Source organism: Pipistrellus kuhlii, unplaced genomic scaffold (assembly GCF_014108245.1).
Source record: "Pipistrellus kuhlii isolate mPipKuh1 unplaced genomic scaffold, mPipKuh1.p scaffold_m20_p_3, whole genome shotgun sequence".
Lineage (NCBI taxonomy): Eukaryota > Metazoa > Chordata > Mammalia > Chiroptera > Vespertilionidae > Pipistrellus > Pipistrellus kuhlii.
The window spans coordinates 9,943,914-9,970,198 of record NW_023425529.1 but is presented as its reverse complement, the minus strand read 5'-3'; the positions used below and the strand labels follow the sequence as shown (position 1 = coordinate 9,970,198).

General features: G+C 42.5%; 1 protein-coding gene across 4 annotated transcripts in view; it reads right to left on the bottom strand.

Annotated features, from left to right (window-relative positions):
* The window catches only part of GNPTAB (N-acetylglucosamine-1-phosphate transferase subunits alpha and beta), a 52,633-nt gene extending 50,552 nt beyond the window's left edge, over positions 1-2,081 (bottom strand). For 2 of the 4 annotated variants that reach the window (XM_036459112.2, XM_036459113.2), the window contains exon 1: positions 1,694-2,079. In XM_036459112.2, coding sequence (XP_036315005.1) covers positions 1,694-1,810 — 117 coding nt within the window. In that variant the 5' untranslated portion in view covers positions 1,811-2,079. Of the gene's footprint in view, positions 1-1,693 lie in introns of all 4 variants that reach the window. The other 2 variants (XM_036459114.2, XM_045587593.1) reach the window with 2 other exon arrangements.
* Between the last annotated feature and the right edge of the window lie 24,204 nt (positions 2,082-26,285).

The window sequence follows — 26,285 nt, the reverse complement described above, 5'->3', positions numbered from 1 at the left end:
CATGCCGCCAGTTGGCGTTCTTTGCCTCTCATTTCTTTTGTCTGTTTCAGACCCTGAGATCTGGTCACCTCAAGACTGACAAAAGTCTTTCTTTTGGTAAATAAATAACCAGGCTTCTAATATATAAAATAAAAGATTCCAACAACCGATGCCTCTAAAGTCACCTTCACACTGGGGTTTTAATAAACAGCTCATTTAAATTACTCGGGACCAAAAAATATCTTATCAGCAATAAGACACAACTATACATAGATACAGTCACTATCTTTCGTTGCAACACATGAAACAAAGATAGAACAGCAGGTGGTATATGAGTTAACATATTCCACTTACAAGTCTGGGGCACTTTCTCACCCTCACTTATAAAATGTATTTCTATGAGCCCCTACAGGCCTACACCAACCTGGCTGGTGTGGTCCAGTAGTTGAGCTTCCACCTGTGAACCATGAGCTTCACCTCTAGATTCCCAGTCAAAGTCACATGCCCGGGTTTCCAAGCTCAATCCCCAGTAGGGGGGGTGCAAAAAGCAGCCTGTCAATGTTTCCCCGCATAGATGTTTCTCTCTCTCCCTCTCTCTTTCTATAAATCAACAAAAACATATTTTAAAAAAAGAAATACCGTACGAGACCATCAATAATGAAATAACTACCCAACCCAAAGCAAAGGGCTGTTTCAGTCATGAAAAGTGTTTAAAGTGTATATCTGGAACGCCCCAAAATCCATTACACCCCTGTGTTTCCACCTCCCAAACCAGTTGCTTGGACCATCTGAGGAATTCACAGCCTGACCCAACCACTTTACTGTCCTGTTAACTAAAGGCAGAGTCACAAAGGCAGGGCTAGTGTGACCTGGGATCTAAGTGATGAGCCGCCCTAACCCATAAATAATCCCAGGGCTGGTGCTGGCTCCCAAGAGGTTAAAGGATGGAGTCCAAAATCTAAGGTGCCCGGGTCACGTGGGTCACGTGAGGGTGATCTGGGGACAGGGAAACGGAGGTGCCCAGAGATCTCTCCCATCAGCGTGTGCACACCTGCCGGCGGGGCTCACGGACGGTGTACAGTTGAACAAACGTGCAAGAAAAAAAAAAAAAGTCCCCTTGCACACGGGGTCCTTTACACTTTGAGCCAGTTACACTATTCCCACCGCAATAACACACGTGCCCTCGGAGGAAGTTTTGAGAACCGGGAAGGAACTAAGTTAAGAAGATTAAAGTGCCTTTGTCAAAGGTGAAAAGATTAGAAGGGTGGCACCCCCCCCCCCCGCGGGGCAAAGGGATGGGCACTGAGGAATGGAAAGACACCCACTCCGGGTCCCAGGAGGGGATTCCTGGAGCTTCAAGGCCTGAGGGCGAAAGTCAAAAGCCTTGGGGCCCCGAAGAATGCCCCCGGTGTTTTCCCACCGGGAAATCAGCAAAATGAGTGCCTACTGCCCCGCCCCCCAACCACTGGGGGGACGAAATCTGGACCCCAGACGCAGAAAGCCGGCCCGAGTCCTCCGGGGAAGGGCAGGCGCCGGGACGGGTCCTCGGGGCGGCAGGGAGGACGGGGACGCGGGGGGCACGCGCGCCCGGAATCGCGGCGTCCCCGGCTCGGCGAGGGCTGCAGGGGGTCGGGGGTCGGAGGTCGGGGGTCGGAGGGTCGGGGGCCGCGCGCGTTCGGGGCGCCTCGGCCAGGGATCCCGAGCCGCTACTCACCTCGCCGAACTGGAAGGCGGAGACGATGGTGACCACGACGCCCACGAAGCAGACGTAGAGCCCATACCTGTGGGACAGGCAGGTATAGGTCTGTCTCTGCAGGAGCTTGAGCAGCATCCCCCCGGCCGCCGCCACGCCACGCCACGCCCGGAGGAGCCGGAGCCGGAGCCGCCGCCTCAGCGCGCTGCCATGCAGCGGCCCCCGCCCGGCCGGCCGCTCCGATCACGGCCTCCGGCCGCCGCGCATTGCAGCTCCGGCGATTGACGCCGGCTCGGCTCCGCGCCGCGGCCGCCGCTTCCGGAAGCCGGGAGCCAGGAGCCCACGCCCACGGCGCGGCGGAGGCGGACCTGCACCCCGAGAGGCAGCCAGCGCCGCCCTGGTCTGGCCCGGCGAGCGGTGGCGGCGGCGGCGACTGCAGCGGGGCCGCAGCGCCCCCTGGAGGGCGGAAGGGTAAAGGCAGGCGCGCGCCCTCCCGATCTGCGCATGCGCGGCGGGCCTCCAGACTGGGCGGGGGGACCCTAACCCGCGTGGGGCAGCGCAGCCCAGATAAGAGCATGGGTCCCTGCAAGGACTCTGTGCCACAGGCCGCGCTGTTATGCCACGAACACTTACTTCTGTGCTCACATCCCTTTCTTCATCTACAACAACTGCGAAATATGGTTCATAGGGCGCCTTCCTCCCCCTCTGGCCCTCTAACCTTATTGCTTGAAAGGAAACGTTGGGGCTGCATGTGCCAAAAACAAAATTAATTCATTTATTGATTTAAAATGTAATTAATGTCCTGTGCCTAGCGTAGTGTTTGGTGTCAGGTACTCAGAAATGAAGTAGGCTTGGGCACCCTTCCCAAAGAGCCTAGTTGGGGAATTAAACACATAAAGGATCAAGTGCAGAAAAGTTATGATAGAAGCAGGGGTGGTAGGATATTTCCACTTTGGCTCCAGGTGATGTTGAGGAGGGCCTGCCTATGGGGTGAGAGATTTTGTTTTCTCAGAATATACTCTAGATAATATGATTTTTGTCTTACGTTGAGTCACCTTGGGAAACAATCCACTTACCCGGTGTTGCCATCATTCATAGCATGATTACAATTATCTTCACAACCAGTTTCAAGGATATATTCCAAAAATGCACTCAACTGGGTGGTCAGATGTAATTAACAGATTTGCAAAAGGGAGTAACTACCTTTGCTCCAATTTAAAGTGAAGTGTTGACACTTTTCAGTCCTTTTAATCCTTTAGGTCCTAAAGTTTAGGAGAAGCTGATGTGATATACTTCCATGGTAAAATTGTGGCAGTTGTGCAAGATACTTATAAAGTGGTAGGGGCAGAAATTGAATATTGGGGACTAGATATAGTTATAAGAAACATTCATCATGCTCTGTTAACCTTGATTGCTTTGTTCTAATTAAATAAACACATTCTATCCTGGCCATATGTCCCAAGGACCTGGGAGTCAACCTTGGACCTGGGAGTTAACATTGGAATGTGGTCCATTTTCATTTAAGAACTGCTTATTATTATGGAGAGATTAACAACCTTGTTGCCCAAACAATGGAGTCCTACCCCAGTCTGCATTCCTGTCCTCCTATATAATCCTATATAATATTAATAAAAGGCTAATAAGCAAATCCGAGGAATGGCGGAACAACTGGTTGCTATGACGTGAACTGACCACCAGGGGGCAGATGCTCAACGCAGGAGCTGCCCCCAGGTGGTCAGTTCACTCCCACAGGGGGAGCATTGCTCAGCCAAAGCCGGGCTCACACTGGCGAGCACAACAGCGGTGGCAGCAGTGGGATATCCCTCTAGGCTCCCAGACTACGAAAGGGTGAGAGGGCGCAGGCCAGGCTGAGGGACACCCCGCCTCCCCATGTACTGGGCCTCTAATCCAATATAAGCAGCTGGTATATGTGGGGGTGCAGAGCAGATTTTTGTGAATGGCTGCTTTCCTATACTGTCAGCATTTTTGGAATAAAGCTCATACATGATTCAACCTTGTCTCTGCTTAATTGGCTCAAGTAGTGACCGGCAGCCTGGACCCATTGGTTGTCTGGTTTAAAAAGTTTCAAGGTCTTTTCAAGCATCATAACAGATATAAAACCATCTATGATTCACAGGACTCTCTTAAGATGTTTGTTTCCACAATAGTGATGGCCAACATTTACTTAGCATCTACTGTGGGCTGAGTCATCTAATTCCTCACAACAACCTTATAAGGTAGACATCACTATCGCCATTCTACAAATGACGAAACTGGGGTACCAAGAGGTTAGAAAACTGTCTAATATCACACAACGAGTAAATGATGATTGAGATTTGAACAGGGTGGCTAAGTGGTTGAGTGTCAACCTATGAGCCAGGAGGTCAAGGTTCAATTCCTGGTGAAGGCACATTGCCCTGTATTTGGGCTTGATCCCTAATAGGGGTGTACAGAATCTCTGATCAATGATTCTCTTTCATCATTGATGTTTCTATTTCTCTTTCCCTCTCCCTTCCTCTCTCTGAAATCAATAAATTATAAATATATATTTGTATATATTTTAAAAATCAATAAAAACATATCTTTAAAAATCTTTTTTAAAATGTCTTTATTGATTAAGGTATCATATATTTGTCCTCATCCTTCCGTTCCCATCCCACACCCCTCCCCACACATGCCCCACCCTCCTGTTGTCCTTGGCCACTGGTTAGGCCCATATGTATGCACACAATTCCTTTGGTTGATCTCTCCCCTTTACCCCTCTCCCCTCCCCTATACTCCCTCTGAGGTCCAACAGTTTGGTCCATGCCTCCTTGTCTCTGGGTCTGTTCTTGTTAATCAGTCTATGTTGTTCATCATTTCCCCTAGATGAGTGAGATCATGTCCTACTAGAAATAGACTTATAAGAACCATAAAAATCTTTTTTGATATTTTGTCCTTTTTGTTAGGTACGTGCCAAAAGGAGCCAGGCCAAGAGGTGTTATGAGAGTTTAAGAAATTTTATTTCATTCTCTCACAGTGGACTGAGACCAGTGTGTAGGTGTCAGCCCTAAAGGGGTGATTAGGTTCTCTTATATAGTGTAGAAGTATGCAATATAGGTTCAGTGTGGGTGCATGGGTTGGTCAAGTGGAGGGGAGGGCATGAGTAGGTCAAGGGAGGAAAGTTCAGAGGTTGGTCAAGTGAAGGGGGTTCATCTTATCTTGCTTCTGCAGGCGCCAGCCATCTGTCTAAGGCTTAGACTCTAAGCTACGGAAAAAGGTTATAACAATATCTATTCCTGAAAACATGTCCAAGCAGGAGAGATTAGGGGTAGTTCATCCTAACACTTTTCACATTAACATGAAAGCTTCAGCTCTAGCTGGCTTGGTGCAGTGGATAGAGCAATGGCATGTGGACGGAAGGGTCTTGGGTTTGATTGCAGTCAAGAGCACACACCTTGGTTGCAGGCTCCATCCCAGCGCTAGGTACGGGAGGCAACCAATAGATGAATCCCTCTTGAATTGATGTTTCTCTCTGTCTCTCCCCCTCCCTTCTAGTCTCTCTAAAAATCAATGGAAAAATATCCTCAGGTGAGGATTAACCAAAAACAAAATGAAAACTTTAAATATAACAACAGCTTTCTGATTTGTTTTTAAAGTTAATCTTTCGCTAGAGCATAAAAAAAGAGTAATTTAAACATAAATCACACATAATAAACTGTAGACTAAGGAAAGTTCTTTTTTTGGCTGGAAAGAGGAATCCTATAAAAGTTATTTCTGTCCCTTCATCAGCAGGATCTTTAAAATATTTTAAAATTGTGAGATTTCACTAAAAATCCTAACCCTAATATCCATTTTTGTATTTGTTTGTTTGTTTGTTTGTTTACTATTTGATTGAATTTAGATAGGAAGAGAAAGAGAGAGAAGCTTCAATTTGCTGTTTCACTTATGCATTCATTGGTTGAACCTGCACAAATTGGCACATGGGACAACACTGCAACTGGCCAATGACTGTTGTGTTATTGTTTCTTTAATAAATGGAAAATCTAGTTATACTGGGACCACATATCCACATGGCAACAATCTGCTGTGGCTAAGTAGGGACTGCCTGCCCACTTTGTAGGCCAGTGATTCATCTCAACGTTTCACCTCCCCATCCTTGATGTTTAGGGTCAGCTGACGTTTATCATAGTGGTTGCCCTGTAATTTACAGGTCAGGAATGTTTCTTCACACACACTTTATCAAAAGGTAAATAGAAGGCGGAGAGAGCCCTATGATTCAAGCAAAAAGGGACGTGGTTTTGCACTCATGTAGAAATGAAAATATTCATCTGTGTATTTGGGGCACCCAGCCTGAGTCACCCAGTTACGTTACCTGCGTCAATGACATTATCTGCCTGATACTTGAGTATGTGATGATACTTGAGTATGTGATGCCCTAATTAAAGCAACAGCTAGAACTGTTGACTGACGGGTTGAATTTTGTTGAGATTAAAACCAAGGTAAGATTGGTTATAAACAAGATTTATTCTTTCTTCTCCATTCCTCTGCACTTTAAGTACCTTACTTCCAGAAGATAAATCGTGAGAGGATGAGTAGAATCTTGTCAAAATCAGTTAGAATGCTACAAGAGTCCCTCAGAAATGTTAATAGCCCACTTGCAACAAAGAGACAAACTGTAGCGTACTTCAGGGCCTTCCGGTAGGAGAGGGTATTTGGACAGTATCACCTGATGGAATAAAACCAGAGGGCTTTTGTCTCAAAGGCTTTGCAGAGACTACATTCCATTTCAAGAAGCACTTTTTTCTTTCAATATTTTTAAAAATATGCTTTTATTGATTTCAGAGAGAGGAAGGGATAGGGAAAGGAAGCTAGAAACATCAATGATGAGAATTATCCATCAGCGCCTCCTGCACGCCCCACACTAGGGATCGAGCCTACAACCCCAGGCATGTGCCCTTGACCAGAATTGAACTGTGACCTCCTGGTTCATAGCTCAACATTCAACGACTGAGCCACACTCAATATTTTATTGACACTCCTGTTCTGTCTTGCCACCTCTCACGCCAGCAGATGAGGAATGTACCTGATGGGTGAGGTGGAGAGGAACTGAGCAGGTCTGAGGGAGGTAGGAGTTCTGATACTCTCTCTCTACCTTCCAAGCACAGGAGAATCAACACCGCGGGCCTGGGCAGGGCCAGGGCTGGAAAGTCTGTCTCACTCAGGGATGAAATATAACGGCCCACTTGCTCCCAGAAGTCAAACATTCTCCATTTCACTTTATCAGCATAAAAGCTGACGCTTTGATCTCCATCTGTCTGTATCTTGAATAGCTTTTTCAATTGGTTCAGAACTCAGAAGTCAAGGAGAAATGCTTTTATTGGGCCCTAAAACATCAACCATGTGTGGGTCTCCTTTTGCTCAGCCTAGATGAGAAAAATGAATACCCAAAGCAAATAGTCCAGCACAAAAAGGAACCTGCAACCTGGCCTACAAAACATATGCTGTGTATAGAGATGGTGGAAGGCCGAACCATGAGCTGATAAGAAAATTGAACTTAAACCAAGAGCTTTAACTCGTAGAGTAAGCAAAGTTAAAATAACTCCCGACACATCTCTATTTAGCTGACCTTGCTTTATTCAAGGTAAAAGGAAAGAATGTCCATATTGTGAAATGCTTTTGCTTTTCAGCTTTAGGCTCGAAAAACTTGCTTGTTGCCAAGAAGCATATTTTGATTTTGTCCCCCACATTTTTTAAGATAAACACTTCATAATATGCCTGTTGCAAGTGACCTCATCCCTTTCTTTCTTAATTCTAAAGAAAGCAAGGAGAGCTTTTAATTTTTTCAAAAATAGCACATAAAACAGAATTATTAAGAAATTTGATTCCTTCTGATAGAATGCCAAAACATAACATATCCTACTATTTACCTACTATTTATATTTATTTATTTACTTATAGGAAAAGATAGAAATTTATTGAGAAACAAGCACTGACTCCCACATAGGGAGGAGGAGAGAATCCACTGTCCTAGTCTTTATTTAAAAAAGTTTTTTAAAATATATTTTTATTAGGAGATATATGTAATATTTTCAACAATAAAGATTATATATATATATATATATATCATATATATATATATATATTGATTTCAAAGAGAAAGAGAGAGAGAGAGAGAGAGAGAGAGAGAGAGAGAGAGAGAGAAAGAGAAGCATGAAGCATGAATAATGAGGGAAGAATCATTGATCAGCTGCCTTCTGCACACCCCCTACTGGGGATCAGGTCCACAACCTGGGCAGGTGCCCTGACCAGGATTGAACTGTGACCTCCTGGTTCATAGGTTGACCCTCAACCAGGGAACCACATTGGCCAGGCTTTATTTTGTTGTGATTTCAAAGACATCATGCATGTATAAACAAATATACATATCTTACATACTTTATTCATTTGATACTTATTTGTCGGCGTTTTTTTTTTTTAAATCATTGAATTTTACATTTTATTTTATTTATTTTTAATCCTCACCAGAGGATATTTTTTCCACTGATTTTTAGAAAGTGAGTGGAAGAGACTTTTGAAAGAAACCAAGATGGCGGCATAGGGTAGACACCCGAATGCAGCCTACCACAACAAATTTGAATTTAGAACTGAAAAACAGGGGAGGCATTGCCCTGAAGTGCCAGACGGCTGGCTGAGAGGAGGCTCTGCCATCTGGGAAGGAGAGAGAAGGCACGCTGAACCTCAGGAACTGTGAAGGTACGGAGAACTGTGTACGCGAAAAGGCGCTGGCTTAATCCCGGTGCGGAGAGGAAGGGCCGGACCGAGATTGCTGCTGGCTTACTCCCTGCACGCAGAGAGGGCGGGCCAGGCTGAGTTCGCTACTGGCTTACTCCTGGCGCGGAGAGGGCGAACAGCTAACGCAGCTGGCTTTCTTGTCCGAGAGGAAAACAGAATCAGCCTATTGCTCTGATAAACGGCCCCAGGCAGGGAGAGGCCAGACTGTCAGGCAGTGGGCAGAGATCTCTTGGAGGTGTGTGAAGCCAGAGGCCATTACTGCAGAACTTGGGGAGGAGCCGAAGGGAAAACAAAGTTTGTCTGCACCAACCCGAGACTCCGCCCTACCTGTGGCTGAGCACAGAAGCTCTCCCAGAGGCTGGCTTTCTCTAAGGAGGGACTTGTAGGAATCCAAAGCTTGTCTGTGCCTTTACCAAAGAGGTGCACGCGCGCCTGCAACGAATCTTCCAAAATTCTCCACGAACAGGACTTTTCTAAGGTGAGACTGACAGGGAACCAAAGATTGTCTGCGCCACCCGGAGACCCCGCCCTATTCAAGCAGAGTACGGAAACCCTCCTAGCTGAGACACTGCTGATCCTCACAGCCAATTGGCTTGGAGATCAATGCTTCCCAGTGATACCAACAATAAGCAAGGCTTAACAACAAGACTGCACACACAGCCCACAAAGGGCTACACCAAGACTGTCCACTGCAGGTAACTGGGAAGGCTGTGCTACTGGGCTCTACCAGAACACCTAACACACAAAGCTATTCCATCAAATCAGGGAAACAACTAAAATGCAGACAAGAAGAAGGACACAAAGGAAGGAGATGGAGGAAAAGAAAAGATTGGACATTGAGTTCAAAACTACAGTTATAAGGTTATTCAACAATATCCTAAAAAAGGCCGATAAAATAAATGAGACCTATGAGGATATGAAAAGGGAGCAACTAGAAATAATAAGGGATCAACAAGAAATGAAGAAAACATTGTCTGAAATAAAAAATATTATACAAAGTCCTAAAAACAGACTGGAAGATCGCAAGAATCAAGACAAAGATTTAGAACAAAAAGAGCCAGAGGACACTCCTCTGCAGAAGGGAGAAGATAAGAGAATCCAGAAAGTTGAAGATAGTGTAAGAAACCTCTGGGACAATTTCAAGCGAACCAACATCAGAATTATGGGGATTCCAGAAGAGAGAGAGCAAGATACCGAAAGAGTACTAGAAGAAATAGTGACAGAAAACTTCCCCCACCTGAGGACAGAAATAGACTTACAAGTCCAGGAAGCCCGCAGAACCCCAAACAAAAGGAATCCAAGGAGGACCACACCAAGACATATCATAATTAAAATTCCAAGAGCAAAAGACAAAGAGAGAATATTAAAAGCAGCAAGAGAAAAGCAGGTAGTGACCTATAAAGGAGCACCCATAAGATTGTCAGCTGATTTCTCAACAGAAACCATGCAGGCCAGGCGGGAATGGCAAGAAATATTCAAGGTGATGAATAACAAGAACCTACAGCCAAAAATAATCTACCCAGCAAAGCTATCACTCAGAATCAAAGGACAGATAAAGAGCTTCACAAATAAAAAAAAGCTAAAAGAGTTCATCACCATCAAACCAGAATTATATGAATTGCTGAAGGAGGTTATTTAGGAAGAGGAAGAAGATAAAGATAAAAATTATGATCAACAAATAGGTAGCTATCAACAATTGAATCTAAAAACCAAGGGAATTTAAAAATCTGATGAACAATATTAACTGGTGAATATAATAGAATCAGAGGTATGGAAGGGGAGTGGACTGACGATTCTCAGGGAAAAGGGGAGTGGGGGTGCGGGAAGAGACTGAACAAAAACTGTGCACCTAGGGATGAGGACAATGGGGGATGGGGAAAGGACAGAGGGTGGGGTGGGAACCTGGTGAAGGGGAGCAATTGAGGGGGGGAAGAGGATCACATTTGTAATAATCTGAACAATAAAGATTTATTTAAAAAAAAGAAAAAAAGAAAGTGAGTGGAAGAGCCGAAGCCGGTTTGGCTCAGCGGTAGAGTGTCGGTCTAACTGAAAGATCCCAGGTTCGATTCTGGTCAGGATGTACATTGGTTGCGGGCACATCCCCGGTGGGGGGTGTGCAGGAGGCAGCTGGTTGATGTTTCTCTCCCATCGACGTTTCTAGCTCTCTATCTCTCTCCCTTCCTCTCTGTAAAAAAATCAATAAAATATATTTTTAAAAAAAAGAAAAGACAGAGAGAAATATTGATGTGATAGAACACATCAATCCTTTGCCTCCTGCACAAGTCCTGCCCAGAACTCAGGCCAGGAAGGAGCCTGCAACCGAGGTATAGGCTGGAATCAAACCTGGGACCCTTCAGTCCGCAGGCCAATGTTCTATCTACTGAGCCAAGCAGGCTAGGGCATTTTTTGTTTGTTTGTCTGTTTTTTTTCTATCTTTTAGCTGCAGACTATAGATATCATAAAGGAGGAGACTTGCCCATCTTATTCATAACTTGTTCATATTCCCACCTTTAGCATTGTTCTTGACTATAATAGCCCATGGATTAAAAAAAAAGTATTACATAAATGAATATCTTTTACACTGATAAAAATACTAAAATATGTAGTTGGCAACTACTGAAGTTTTGGTGAACTGAATTATAATATATTTGTAAAGAAAACGACATGGAGAATAACTAAATTTTGAAGTGGAACTCACTTTGAATACTGTCTGGACATGAATCAAGTATTTTGGCTTGGGGGATTTCCATAAAAGTAGTTAAGTCATGTAGGTTTTAAAATCTCTGTCGTGGTTATTGCTATTTACTCTCTGTTTGTTTCACTTTTTGCATTACTTCTTTGTATCTTCTTAACTTTTTTCTAAACAATTTTTTTTCTTGCTTAATCTTTGGCTTATTCTATTTTCCTGTGTTTTTTTTTTCTTCATTTCATTAATTTGTGTCTTTATCTTTGTAACTTCCTTTCCTCTTATTCTCTGAATTTTCTCTGCTTTTCTTGTACTAGTTTCTCAAAGTTACATTTAGCTCAATTAGTTGTCTTTATTGCTTTTCATAAATGTTTCAAATCTATAAACTTTCCTCTAGGTGCTAATTTTATTGCATCTCCTAAATGTTGGAATGGGATGCAGGTGCACATTGGGAGTCTCTGTTGGAGACGCCCGGTCTGGGCACATGGTGTCCACATTCAGGCCTAGAGCAGGGTGGTAACTGTGCTCTCTGGGTGTGCATGGCTAAGGCAGAGCACAGCGAATATTCTCACCTACTGGCACACTAACCCACCAGGCAGCAGAAAGAATGAAAACCCCTTTATTCCTGTAAAATCGCTCTGTCGCCCTCTACTGGCAAAGCCTAACATCGTGCTCACTGCAAAGGAAAAATGCTTGGGTGTCTAGTCTGTTGTTATTACAGAGCAGATTCTGAAGGGGTGAATTCGGAACCAAGAGACAACAGCTGATAACAGACCCATCTGCAAAACGAGGTTTGCGGACGAGGTTTGGATTTTCCTCATCGTGTAAATGTACAGGTTTTAATCTGGATGTGTGTGACATGGGGAGAGAGACGGGGGAAAGGGCACCTAATGTAGCTAGTGAGTCGGTGCGAGGGTGTAGTTCCGAAGCCAGTGGCGAAGTCAGCAGCGTCCTTGGCCGCTCAGCTCAGCTGAGGCTCTCGGAGCCCTTTCTACAAATTCAACCCAAAGTCTCTTTGTTCAGCCCTCCTCATGGTTCATGGATGAACCAACTGAATCTCCTTCTGCTTAAACCAGTGAGAGGATTCTTTAATCTACAAATAATTACTCTGACCGAAACATGCTAAGGAACATATGGATGATACTAACTCTTTAGAATTTAATGAGGCTTCCTTTGTTGCCTAGTACCTGGCCAAATTTTGTGAATGTTTCAGGTATGCTCAACAAGAATATATATATTTTCCATCTCTCTCTCCTGCCATCCATTTAACAAGAGACTTCAAATAGTTCCCAGGGTCAATATCAAGCCCACCATAAGATACTTTGCAGAATCTACTTATTTGCAAAAGCTAATTCTTATCCCTATGTTTGAGAGTTGAATCAGTTTCCTGATTACCAAGCCTTTGGAACTTCATGATCTCTGTGATTTTTATTTTTTTAATCCTCACCTGAGGATATTTTTCCCCCCATTGATATTTTAGAAAAAAAAAAAAGGGAGAGAGAGGGAGAGAGAGAAACACTGAGGAAGACACATCGATAAGTTGCCTCCTGCACGCACCCCAAAAGGGGCCAGGGATGGAACCTTGCAACACAGGTACGTGTTCTTAACTGATGTGTAGGCCAATGCTATAACCACTCAGCAACACCGGCCAGGGCTTCGTAATTTTTTTTTTTTTTTTTTTTTTTTTTTTTAGTTTTCTGCTCCTTAGAGCCAAAGCAATGAGCAATCAATATATATATGTTGAGCCCAGCTTGGCATGGCTCAGTGGTTGAACATCAACCTCTGAACCAGGAGTTTGAGGTTCAATTCCTGGTCAGGGCACATGCCCAGGTTGCAGGCTTGATCTCCGGTGTGGGCTGTACAGGAGGCAGCTAATCATTGATTCTCTCTCATGGTTAATGTTTTTTTGTTTTTTTTTTATCTCTCCTTCTCCCTTCCTCTCTGAAATCAATAAAAAAATATTTTTAAAAGACATAAATATGTTGATAATCCAACTGATTGTCCAGCTCATTGCAATGTTAAATGTATAATTAAGTAGGAAGACTTTTGCATCTTGCACAGTCTGCCTTCTTAGAGACTGTCAGGGGTAAGTCTGATATTTGACTATAATAATCTTTTTGACGTACTTTAATTTTATAATAACCATTGTAACCAATCGAAAGGGAACAGTATAAATCCAAATGATGCCAACTAATTTAGTAAGGGCACCAAATTCCAGAGTAAGTTTATCTAAAATACAGGCTTTTCAGGCTAAAAGAGTGGGGAAATGACTACAGTAAGACTCTCTAGAAGGTACCAAGGGGAAGGGTTAGTAAATCTTAGGGTTAGTGTGAATAAAGGGAAACTCATGAAAAATAAAATCCGATTTTCTTCTGTCTTTTCTTCTGCCATCAAGTACAAACTAGCCATAGGGTTCGCCAAATTGCTCCACTGTGAGGAACATACAAAACAAACAAACAAATTTTAAAAGCTGCAATATGAGTTCCCTTGCAATGTGGACCATTCCATTCCTTTCTAGGGCTCATATACCCTTTGAGTTCTTAACTTAGAGCAGCATCATTACAGTTGCACTTGAGATGACATAGAAGTGCTTTTACTCATGTTTTCCATCTCACTTCACATTGATCACTTCATACTTGAAATAGGTAAAATCATACTTTTTGACTTTATTTTCACTTCACAGTGTACAGATTCACTGCTAATTAATTTGGGAACATTTCCTGTAGATAAACTGGAAACATTCTTTTTATATTAAAACAAATTTTTCTCAAATCTATATATATAAAAACCTAAGTGACTGACTGACTGTTCAACTGATAGCCATGACACTCACTGAACACCAGGGGGCAGACACTCAATGCACAGGCATGGAAACATGGAAGAGACTGATGAATCTCAGAAGGAAGGGGGAAGAAATAAGAGTGGGAAGAGATTAACCAAATATCTTATATGCATACTATAGGCCTGGGGTACCCTCAGTCTGGCCTGCAGGGATCAGGCAAAACTGGCTCAGTGCACAAAAACGGGGTCCCTCAGCCTGGCCTGTGAGAATCAGGCTGAAACCAACTGTTCAACATCCCCTGAGGGGTCCTGGATTGGGAGAGGGTGCAGGCCAGGCTGAGTGACCCCATTGGTGCATGTATCCCTGCACTGGACCTCTAGTATTATATAAACAAAAAGTCATGGGTCAACACCTCAGTATCCATTGAGCAATCATGCAATGTATTTGTTTCTATTTCCATTTTCTATCCTAATTCTTTTTCAATTTCTTTCAATATTCTCTAGCATTTAAAAAAAAAAAACACACAACTTCTTTGAGGTATAATTTTACATATCATAAAGTTGATTTAGTAAATATGTAGAGTTGTTCAAAATTGCCATACCCAAAATTAGAATTTAAAATACTATTTCCATCACTCTAAAAGTGCCTTTATAACTGCTTGCAGTTAGTTCCTCCTCCCACCTCCAGCTCTAGGCAACTACAGATCTGCTTTTTGTCTCTCTAAATTTGTCTTTTATAGAAACTGGATTGGAATCATACAGTGTCTAGAATATCTAGTCTCTTGTGACTGGCTTCTGTCACTTAGCATGAAGCTCTAGATTCATTCATGTTGTAGCATGTATCAGCAGTTCACTCCTTTTCATTGCTGTGTAGTATTCTATTGTATGCTTAAAACATTTTTGTTTATCCATTCACTGGTTGATAGATATTTGAATTGTTTTCAGTTTGGGGCTATTATGTATCATGTTGCCCTGATAAATTCTATACATATCTTTAAGTGGATGTATATTTTTATTTCTCTCAGGTAAACATGGAGGAATGGAATTACTGGGATGTATAGTAAGTTTATGTCAACTTTTTAAGTAACTTTAAACCATTTCCAAAGCGATTCTGCCATTTTACATTCCCACCAACAATGCAGGAGGTTTCCAGTTTCATCTCTTCCTCTCCAGCACTTGGCACCATCTGTCATTTTCATCCTAGTCACTCAGTGTAGTTTTGACTTGCATTTCCTTCCTTTACATAATGACTAATGATATTAGCATCTTTTCAGATCTTTATTAGCCTTTTGTATGTCATCTCTACTCAAACATTTATTCAAACCCTTTGTTCATTTTTTATGTTATTTTTTTAAATATATTTTATTGATTTTGTACAGAGAGGAAGGGAGAGAGATAGAAAGCTAGAATCATCGATGAGAGAGAAACATCTATCAGCTGCCTCTTGCACAGCCCCCACTGGGGATGTGCCCGCAACCAAGGTACATGCCCTTGACCGGAATCGAACCCGGGTACCTTCAGTCCCCAAGCTGACGCTCTCTCCATTGAGCCAAACCGGTTTCAGCTGTCCATTTTTATTTTTATTTTTATTTTATTTTTTTCTGGTTACCTCACAATTTTTTTAAAATTTTAAATTATTATTATTATTATTATTTACATATGTGTCCTTATTCCCCCATTATCCCTCACCACCCACTCCTGCCCCACCTCCCTGTTGTCTGTGTCCATTGATTAGGCTCATAAGCATGCATATAAGTCCTTTGGTTGATCTCTCCCTTTTACCCCCATTTCCATTTTTAAATTGGGTTCCTTCTTTAATCTCTAGCAACCTGATTGCTATCCTTACTCTGTTAAAACTGCCCTTTAAAATAATGAAATACCACTTAAATAATGAATCCTAACAAATACAGTACTATTTTTTAATTCATCTTCTCCTGACCTTTTGGTAGTACTTGATAGTGTCTTCAATAGCCCCTTCTGAAATGTTGTCTTACTTTGAGAACTCACATTTTCAGGTAATAGTTCTCTTCCTGGTCTCTCCAGTCCAAACTCTGCTCTTCTCCTTCTAACTTTAATTCAATGGCAGTTATAGTTTCTTTAAACGAGATATCTAACCATGTCTTCAGGGAAATAGTGCAATCAGAACCTGGTGAGAGCTGGAGCTGGGGGAGGGGCTGCCTGGTGGGAGTTGTAGTTATGCCATTGGAAATGCAGCTGCTGTGAGAAAGGATGCAGGGAGGCAGAGAGAGCAGAGAAATACCCCAGACTTTTATCTACAATATTTCCACCCCTTGATTTCCTAATGGTGCCTATGGTTGGTTGAAGCCAGAGGCTAAAAGAGGAAGGAAGGGTAAAGCCAAAGGAATCACCAAAGGGGAAGGGAATTAATCTGGGAGAGATGAAGAATAGCCAACAGAAGACCCTGTTGTGCCTTCCCATTCAGTGTCTAAAACAGATCTCATCTCAGTGGCTAAGTCATCTCCCTGTTTTGATGTCTGTGTCTCTGTCAATGGTACCGTTACTCTTCTAGTCTCCCGGGCTGGAGCCTTCAGAAAGCACTCCAACCCCCATTAAGTGAGCTGCTCTGTTCATAAATGCTCCACTCTGTATTTGACATTAACTATCTCATGAGGTTGTACTTGATGACTGCTATGATCCTCTATCAATGTGAGATTCCATGGTTTTATGGTACACAGAATTGTACCATGATTTCATTGAAAAACCCTCCAGTGTGAACTTGTCCCTTGAACAAGACTGCAAGCATTTTTTAGGGCAGGGTCTGTTCGTCTTATTTCTTCAAATCCTTTTTGTGCCCATCAGTGTTACGGCCTCAGCAAATGTTTGTAAAATGAATAAACGAATGATTCAGACATGGACCTAAAACTCGCCCCACAATGACAGATTTTGACAGCAAGTAGTCAACACATGTCACCACTAAGTGGCAGCATCCGCAGTGATAATTTCCAAAGATGGCCCAATTCAGGCAAGCACATTGCGGGACTTCACTCATTCAAGCAATAGCAGTATGGATAAGAACAGAACCAGTTAGTCAAACTGTTCTTTCTGGTGAAAAAATACCAATGAATTACTTTCTCTGCAGATAATTCCTAGTACATATAGTTAAGAACCAAAAGTGTCTGTGTGCTTAGCAAATATTTACTTTCATGTATTATTTACATGGATATTAATATTCTTTTTAACTAAGTTTAGTTTTCTTATTATGAAAGTGTTATATGCTTAATATAGAATAGGTCAATGGAGATAAAAATCTTTCTGTTCTTTTCCTCTGTAAATGTTTCACCTTGCCTTTTACTTTTGCAAACTGACCTGTAAATTATATTGTCCCAAAACAAATCATGCTCATAAAAAATAAAAACAATACCCCGGGGCCAGTGGGGCTTGGTTGGTTGAGCATTGTTCCATGCACTGAAGGGTCTCTGGTTCAATTCCCACTCAGGGCATATACCCAGGTTACAGGTTCAATTTCTGGAGACAACTGCTCCATGTTTAACCCTATTTAAAAAGAACAACTGTAATTTTGCAGATGAGACACAGAGAAATTAAATAACTTGCCCAAGATCATAAAGCTAGTAAATGACAGAGTGGGAGAAAAACACAGGCGGCCAAGCACCAAAGTCCACAGGTTGTACCATTATACTACTTCCTCTCCTTTATGCCCATAATATATGGTCTACCCTATTCCTTTTACAGGTGCATGATATTCCACAGAATTATTTTAATGCAATATATTTAATGATGCCCTTACTGTTCTTATTCTTTTCTTAAACTCATTGTTTATTTTTCATATTAATTTTTTTATAAAAATTTTAAAAATATATATTTTATTGATTTTTACAGAGAGGAAGGGAGAGGGATAGAGAGTTAGAAACATCAGTGAGAGAGAATCATCGATCAGCTGCCTCTTGTACACCCCCCACTGGGGATGTGCCCGCAATCAAGGTATCGATACATGTCCTTGACCGGATTCGAACCTGGGACCTTTCAGTCCACAGGCCGATGTTCTATCCACTGAGCCAAACCGGTTTTGGCGATTTTTCATATTAATTTTTATTTATTGATTTGAGAGTGTGAAGAAGGGGGAGAGATAGGGAGAAACATCAGTTTATTGGTCCATTTATTTATGTATTCATTGCTTGATTCTTATATGTGTGCTGACTGGGGATCAAACCCTCAACTTTGGCTTATTGGGATGATGCTCTAACCAACTGAACTACCCAACTGGGGCTGACTATTCTTACCTTAAATTTTTGTGCATGTTTATAAATATTTGTGTCAAGCGCTAACTAGTGTGCTCAATGGGTAGAGCATTGTCTTGCAGACTGAAGGGTCCTGGATTTGATTCTGGTCAAGTGAACCTATTTGCATCTCTATCCCTGTAGAGGAGGCAACCAATCAATGTGTCTTTCTCATATCAATGTTTCTCTCTCTGTGTCTCTTCCCCTCCATTCTCTCAAATCTTAAGAGTAGACTTGAGTCCAAAAGCTATGTATATTTTAATTTTGATAAATATTGTTGCATCCCTGCAGCACCCTGAATAGGCCTAGAAACACCCTGTAGAGTGGTGTTTTCTTTGTTTCCAAGCAAATAGCCAGGCCCAAGCCCCCTTTGCATGTGGTTCATCTCTCCATTGCAAACTGTAGTTTTCCCCTTTTCTGATGAAGCCTCTTGAGTTTCAATAGGGAACAGAGGCTAGGTGCAAAGCAAAGATCTTCATCTATAATTTCTTCCCCATATCTTCCTCACCCTGTACCACAAGGCCAGAGGAAGGCTTCTTAAAGGGTACCAGAAAATGCCACCCCAAAATATGCCTTTTTGGCACTTGGATTATTTTGAGCTAATGGGCATTGAGAACCGGCAGATACAGGAAAAGCTTTAGAAATTGGGCACAATTTTTCCATCTGTAACGGAAATTTACAGAGTGTTACCAGAAAGGGGACCTGGCCCTTGACGGGTCTGCCTCGGGCCGGTGGGTAGTGTTCTGGATTTCACGCAGGAGAAAAATGTAGCAACACAAGTCCAGGTGAATTTTCGAGGCTGTGCATTAAAGCCGGGGACAGTGAAACAAGAAAGGGCTGGGGAAATGAGCCGAGGCTGGTCTGCTTTGGCTCACTCCGAAGGCAGAGAAAAGGGGGCCTTGGGGACAGGTTCAGGGGGTTTGCCTTGGATGAACTGCTGCTGCTCATTGCTGACCCGGTTGCAAGTCTCATGGGGTCCCTTAAGTTTAGGAGATGTGTACCTGTGGGGGGAGAAAAAAAGGGGGAACTTGCCCTAGGATCTTCATTTTGAGGGTTTTTTAAAAATATATATATATATTTTTATTGATTTTTAAAAAATATATATTTTATTGATTTTTTTACAGAGAGGAAGAGAGAGGGATAAAGAGTTAGAAACATCAATGAGAGACTCACTGATCAGCTGCCTCCTGCACACCCCCCACTGGGGATATGCCCCAACTAAGGTACATGCCCTTGACCGGAATCGAACCCGGGACCCTTCAGTCTGAAGGCCAGCGTTCTATCCACTGAGCCCAACCAGTCTCGGCTATTTTATTGATTTTTTAGAGAAGAGAGAGGGTTAGAGAGGTAGAAACATCGATCAGCTGCCTCCTGCACACACACACACACACACACACACACACACACACACACACACACACCTCTTACTGGGGATGTGCCTGGAACCAGAGTACATGCTCTTGTCTGGAATCGAACCTGAGACCTTTCAGTCCACAGGCTGATGCTCTATCCACTGAGCCAAACTGGTTTTGGCCATTTTGGGGGGCTTTAAAGGCTGGGCGTTTAGGGGGGTTCATGAGGGAGGATCTCAGTAGAATACTCATCAGCCTCATGCTGATGTACCAAAGTGAGATTTATTCTTTTAACTCATCTGTCCTTGGATGCTTTTAGCAAAGGCATTAATTAGATTTCTGCTATCTGTCTCCCTGAGTAGGGTGATTTAAGCTTTTACCCTCTGGTTGGGGAGGAGAAGTGCAAACCATTTACTCTTAAGTGTCCTTGGTTTAGGAAAGATAGGACTTACCAGATGTCTGAAAACTGCTTGGCATCTAGATTTTCTAGATGGCAGCTAGTTGCTGTGTATCTGCCTCAGTTTCCCTACGCCACTGTCCTGGTTTACTAGCCTGTCTCAAAAGGACTTTTACATTTGTAAAAGGTGACTCTCCCTAGCAGGAAGAGAAGGAGTCTGAATAACACAAGTCTTACTAAACAACCTTAGTTACCATATTTTTCCTGCTCACCTTCCCATAACCTGCTTTCCTCCTCCCCTCCCACAATGCAGGCGGCCAAAACTCTGTTTTCCTTGTTTAGCCTAAGATGGTATATAAGCCCAAGATCTAAGTAGCACCTTGGGTTTCTCATGAGTGAGTGCTCCCATGGTTTTGCACGATGCACATGTTGATAAACTTGTTTTCCTCTTGTTGATCTGTCTTTTGCGGTTTCATTTATAAGGCCCCAGCCAGAGAACCTAAAATGAAGAGGAAAAAGTGTTTTTTCCTTCCTTATATTCTGTAATCTAAAGCTAGTTCTTTTCTTCTCTTTCTCTGAGGCCATAAACACTTCTCAGCCCTAAAGTTAAGAATGTTTATAAAAGAAGAAAATAGAGTACAGAGGGGAAAAAAAAAAGTATTTGGGAGAGGTGTTTCCGTAGTAGGCGATGGGAATAGCACCAGGTGTCTGACTGGTGCGGTCAGTCCAAACCTGGATTCAGCAACCTCAGGACTTGAGTTCTGGCTAAGAAAAGAATTCAGAGTCTCTAAAACCCTGTCTCCCCACAAGGGCCTTTGGGCCTAGGCATGTGGCAGCTGGCCTTGGTGTATGCCGAGACTTTTGCTGAATAGCCCCAGAGCCAGCCCTGGTGCTGAGTTTGAATTTCTATCAACCTAGTGAACACACCTCTGTCTGGTGACTCACTGAGAACCAGCTTCATGCAACTTGTTTACCACCAGAGGCTCTTACAGTGACTGAGCCTAATAGGTAGCCAGCAAGTAGAGGCAGGTCTCAAGGGACCTTGGGCCTCTTGCTGACCTGCCCCTGGGCTTGTTGCTGGTGAAAGCTGGTCTTGGTCCATAACTAGGCTCCTCCCATGAACCACTCAGGCCCAGAAGAGGCAGCTACAAGCTATGCAATGCTTTGTAGCTCTCTAAACAGATAGCCCAGGGCTGGTCACAGGCAGCATCTGACTTTGACCTGCACCAGTGTCCCTTCCAAGAGGCTCCAGAATGAACACACCAAGTGGCAGGATGCAGAACAGATGAGAGCATGACCCAATTAGCTCCACAAGTGGCACAGTCAAAGGAAATCTCGGCCAGTACCAGACCCTGCTGGGGCAAATTTCGCTTTGTGGGATCAGTCCCCCTGCCCCATGCCCCCTAGCAACTTGTGCACTGTTGATGAGGCCAATCTTCATAGTCAGCCAGTCTGAGGGTTAACCCCCACCCACAAATGGGCCAACAGCAATCAAGACTCAACCACAATAAAAGGGCTCATACAACTCACACAAGGGACATTCCTGGAGCACCTAGTTCAGTTTATCCGGGAGACTGTGTCACTGAATTCCACAGGACACCTACTACATAAGTCCACCATACCAAGAGTAGGAGAACAGCAGATCCAGCTAATATCTAGAAACAAATACAAAGAGGAAGCCCAAATGGGGAGACAAAGAAATATGCCCCAAATAAAAGAACAGGAGAAATCCCCCCAAAAAAGAGCTAAATGAAATGGAGGCAAGCAATCTATCAGATATAGAGGTTAAAACAAAGGTTATTGCCTGGCTTGTGTGATTCAGTGGTTGAACATCAGCTTATAAACTAGGAGGTCATGGTTCAATTTCTGGTCAGGACATATGCCCATGTTGTGGGCTCAATCCCTGATCATGCAGGAGGCAGCCAATCAAAGATTCTCTCTTATTATTGATGTTTCTATCTCTATCTCCCTCTCCCTTACTGAAATCAATAAAGATATATATACATATTTAAAAGTAATCTGCATACTACAGAGACATGTCTTGGGTGACTCATTTTGAAACCCCATGAGATTATGAAACCTAGATTATGGTCATTGAGATGGAAACTCTGCCACCAAAGAGCCATGTCAATTTGACATTACTCTCTGGTTTTAATTTTTTTATACATACAAAGGATAAAACCAGGTGACCTCTAAGGACCTTAACTTAGGATCTGTGATTTTTCCTGGAATACTGAGATGGTTTATTTTCTTGAAATGTGTTGCTGAGCTGTTCTTCATGGGTCACATGTTAATCCCTTACTGGAAACAGAACATATCACACAGCTATTATGTGCTCTTAAGAATGGGGTTATTAAAGTTAGCCAGAATGTTCGGCCCAGACACATAAATTGCATGACTGAGATTGGTAAACAAAAATTTCCGGTAAAGGAAACACATTTTTGCTTCTATTTATGTCCTCCTCCTCTCCCTCTTGCTCCATGACCTTATTTTATCACTTACTTCCTCTGCTAGAGTCTTCAAATCCTACCCCAGAGAAGATTCTGTCCTAACTCAGAAATGTGAGCATTTTGTATTCTTGTAATACTCTCTATCTATGATCTTAGAACTGCTTTCACTCCTCAGTCCAATGTCCCACTCTACTGAGATGTTTCTCAGAAAGATTGTGGAGTACTACTTATCTGCCCAAACTACTTTTCTTGTTCTTAATTTCACTGCAGCATTTACTCCATCAGTGATTTTAATGGTATCCATCAAATAATGTCCATCGCTGTTCATCAATGCTTTCCAAGTCAGTTTCCAACTGCCCAGCAGTTGGGTATACTGCATGCATATTACACAATTTATTACATTGATGTATATCTAAAAATGAACTCATAATCCTCCAGACTTATTCTGTTTCCTGGCTCAATTAATGATTAATATGCACTGAGCTTCTGAAGCAGGAAATCAATGCCATCTTAATTTTTCTATCTTTCCACTCATCCAATTGGCTACCATAATTCTTTTCTCCATCCACAATCTGCTGACTTAGGCTAGGTCATTAGCATTCATATATATATGAGTTTATTTGGACCAAACTGAGGACATATGCTGGGGAGTATGATCTCAAATGCTCTTCATTAGCATTTCTTAAAAAGAACCACCCATCATCAATCCCTAGTGTTAGCTCTAGTCCATCTCCTCTGAGACCTGTTGGAGTTTTCACCACAGATAATAATTCTGATAAAATTTCACTTCTTGAAGCCTGTTTCCAAGTTACATCCAAACTCCTTAGCATATTGATGCAATGCGTTTCACAGAGTCTTCACCATAATCTCTCCAGCCGTATTTTCATGTATTCCAGTCACAATGGACCACTTTTCATCTCCTAAGCAAACCAAGTTCATTTGAACATCATGACCTTAATGAAATTAAGGCACTGGCTTTTCTCTTTTCTAAATGTATCATTTTCTTTTTTTTTTGTTTTAACATATTTTATTGGTATCAGAGAGGAAGGGAGAGGGAGAGAGAGAAACATCAATGATGAGAGAGAATCATTGCCTCCTGCACAGCCCTTACTGGGAATCAAGTTTGCAACCCAGGCATGTGCCCTGACCAGGAGTTAAACTGTGACCTCCTGGTTCGTAGGTTGCTACTCAACCACCTAGCCATGCTGGCCGGGCCTGGGTGTTCTCTTTATGTATGCTCAGTCACAAAACACAAGGTCTGACAAATTGTATATCCTCAAACAACATTTGTCAAATAAATTAATCATGAATCCTAGAAGGTTGGTTCTTCAATAAGACATTATTTAAAAAGTAAAAGAATTATAAAAAAAAAAAAATGCCTCCTTCAAAAATTTACTCCTGGTGGTGAACACACAATACAATATGCAGATAATGTCTTATAGAATTATACCCAATATAATTTTATTCATCAATGTCACCCTAATGAATTCAATTTAAAAATTACTTTTTTTTTTAAGACAGGGAAAGCAAACAATTGCCTGCTGGCCTGCAGTTTCTGTCATTATCCTGTCCATTTTCAAATCTTACCCAATTCATGCCAAAAGAAGAACAACTGACAAAACCTTTCCCCCATTTCTGTAATATCTTTACTAGGTTGAGAAATAAACTCATGAGATTACTGTAAACCTGAGCACCATACTTCAGTTTTTCCATAGATAATGACCACTACAGCATGAGCTGTACCTCATAAGAAAACCCTATGAAGGATGGTCGAAGAATATAGAGATTTAAGGTTAGCTAAACTGAGAAAGACAGATCATGTGAGTTCCCATATTTGCAAATTAATTTAGAAACTATTCATATGGGGAAGGAGGGAAAAAAACCCATCTCTTAAAATTTTAAAGGAAATTTTCACTCTCATGATCATAATGGAAATCCCCCAAAATTCTCTGCAGCGTTGTCTTCTTCATCTCTGGTAACATAAAAACTTCTGGCAAAAATATTATGAAGAAGAAGTATTTGGTGTCGCTGCCCAAACTTATAACTTGTAACAATCAGGTCAGCCACTTGAAAAAGCATCACTCCCATTAAGGGCTCTGATTTCTCCCCCTTTACATAACAGAAATGTCTAAACCTTTACTGTTGTGTCTTTCTCATTTCTGTACTCAATGATATGGAGTTAATTGTGCCTCCTATGAGATGCTAATATGGTTATGGTATGCACTATTGTATAAAGACCAGATTCTCTAGGTAATAGTATTAAATAGTATTAACTAGTTTCAAGTATTCATTTATTTTTTAATAAATATGTATCAACCATTTATGTTGTGCTAGTGGTTGGCACTGGGATAGAAATATAGGAGATTCAGTTCCTTTTCGCAAAGAGTTTAGAGTCTAGTAGATAGGCTGACAAGTTAACATTGTGAAATACATAACAGAAATAGCCCAGGATGCTGTGGGGTAGAGAGGAGTGGAACAGATGTCAGATCTTGGGGGTTTTATGGAAGACTTCCTGAAAAAGGTCATTGCTGAGGCAAATTCATTCAGCATATCTTATCTAATAAAAGGGTAATATGCAAATCAACCAAATGGTGGAACTACCGGTCATTATGATGCACACTGACTATCTGGGGGCAGATGCTCAACAAAGGAGCTGCCCCCTGCTGGTCAGTGTGCTCCCATCAGCCACAAAACAGGCTGATGGCTGGCTGGCCTCAGCCATCAATCCAGCCATCAATCGTACATCCCCCGAGGGCTCCTGGACTGCAAAAGGGGGCAGGCTGGGCTGAGGGAACCCCAAACTCCTGCCCAGCACGATGTCGGGCACCGGGGCTCTAGGAGTTAATAAGCACCTGAGTGAAGCCCTGTCCACGCCTGGAACATAGCAGAGAAGAAAGCAAAGCCCTGCCCTCGTTGAGCTCACATTCTAGAATGCCCTAAAGAAAGTCCAACAGGGGAACAACCAAAAAAGAAAATGAACAATTTGTCTTTAAAGGTGAATTCTGTACAAGTGAGGATGACTGAGGCACCGGAAAAAAAATCTGGCTCATTGTGTCACCTCTGTTCTATTCAAAGCATGTCGAGGGTTTGTTGAAATTTCCTGCCTTTGTGGATAGTGGGGACTGCTCTCCAACCCTGGGAACAGGGCCCAGAATACATCACAGCTCAGGGGTCCCTACCATAATAAAGACACACACACACACACACACACACACACACACACACGGGGTGGGCCATTCACATGGTGACAGATACCTCAAATCATAACATCCATTTTGTGACAATGCCCCTTTTCCAAAAGCAGGAATATGCAGGGAAGAGATTCTATCTAACCTCTACCCTGCAAGAGCATATTTTAAGTGTATTCTCACCACTAAAGGGAGAGTAGACCTTACGCACATTACTTTTTTTTAAAAATATATTTTATTGATTTTTTACAGAGAGGAAGGGAGAGAGATAGAGAGCTAGCTAGAAATGTCGATGAGAGAGAAACATCGACCAGCTGCCTCTTGCACACCCCCTACTGGAGATGTGCCCGCAACCAATGTACATGCCCTTGACCAGAATCGAACCTGGGACCTTTCAGTCCGCAGACCAATGCTCTACCACTGAGCCATACCGGGTTTCGGCCTGCACATTACTTCTAAAGAGATGGTACGCATTACTATGTTTGCCATTTTTTTTTCGGAGCAGTGGTTACTCACATTCACTCATCAATTCACTTGGCTGTTTCTAAGGACTCAGAAAGAGGAGGATGCTGACATGCCATCTAGAATGATCCCCGTGACCCTGCCATTCACTGAATAGTATACTATTTTGATTTAACTCTAAGTATATTGAATTACAATCATCTTTCATTCACGTTAGTTCTCCTATATTTGTTTGTTGTGCACAGAAGTGTTAACATCTGGCTGACC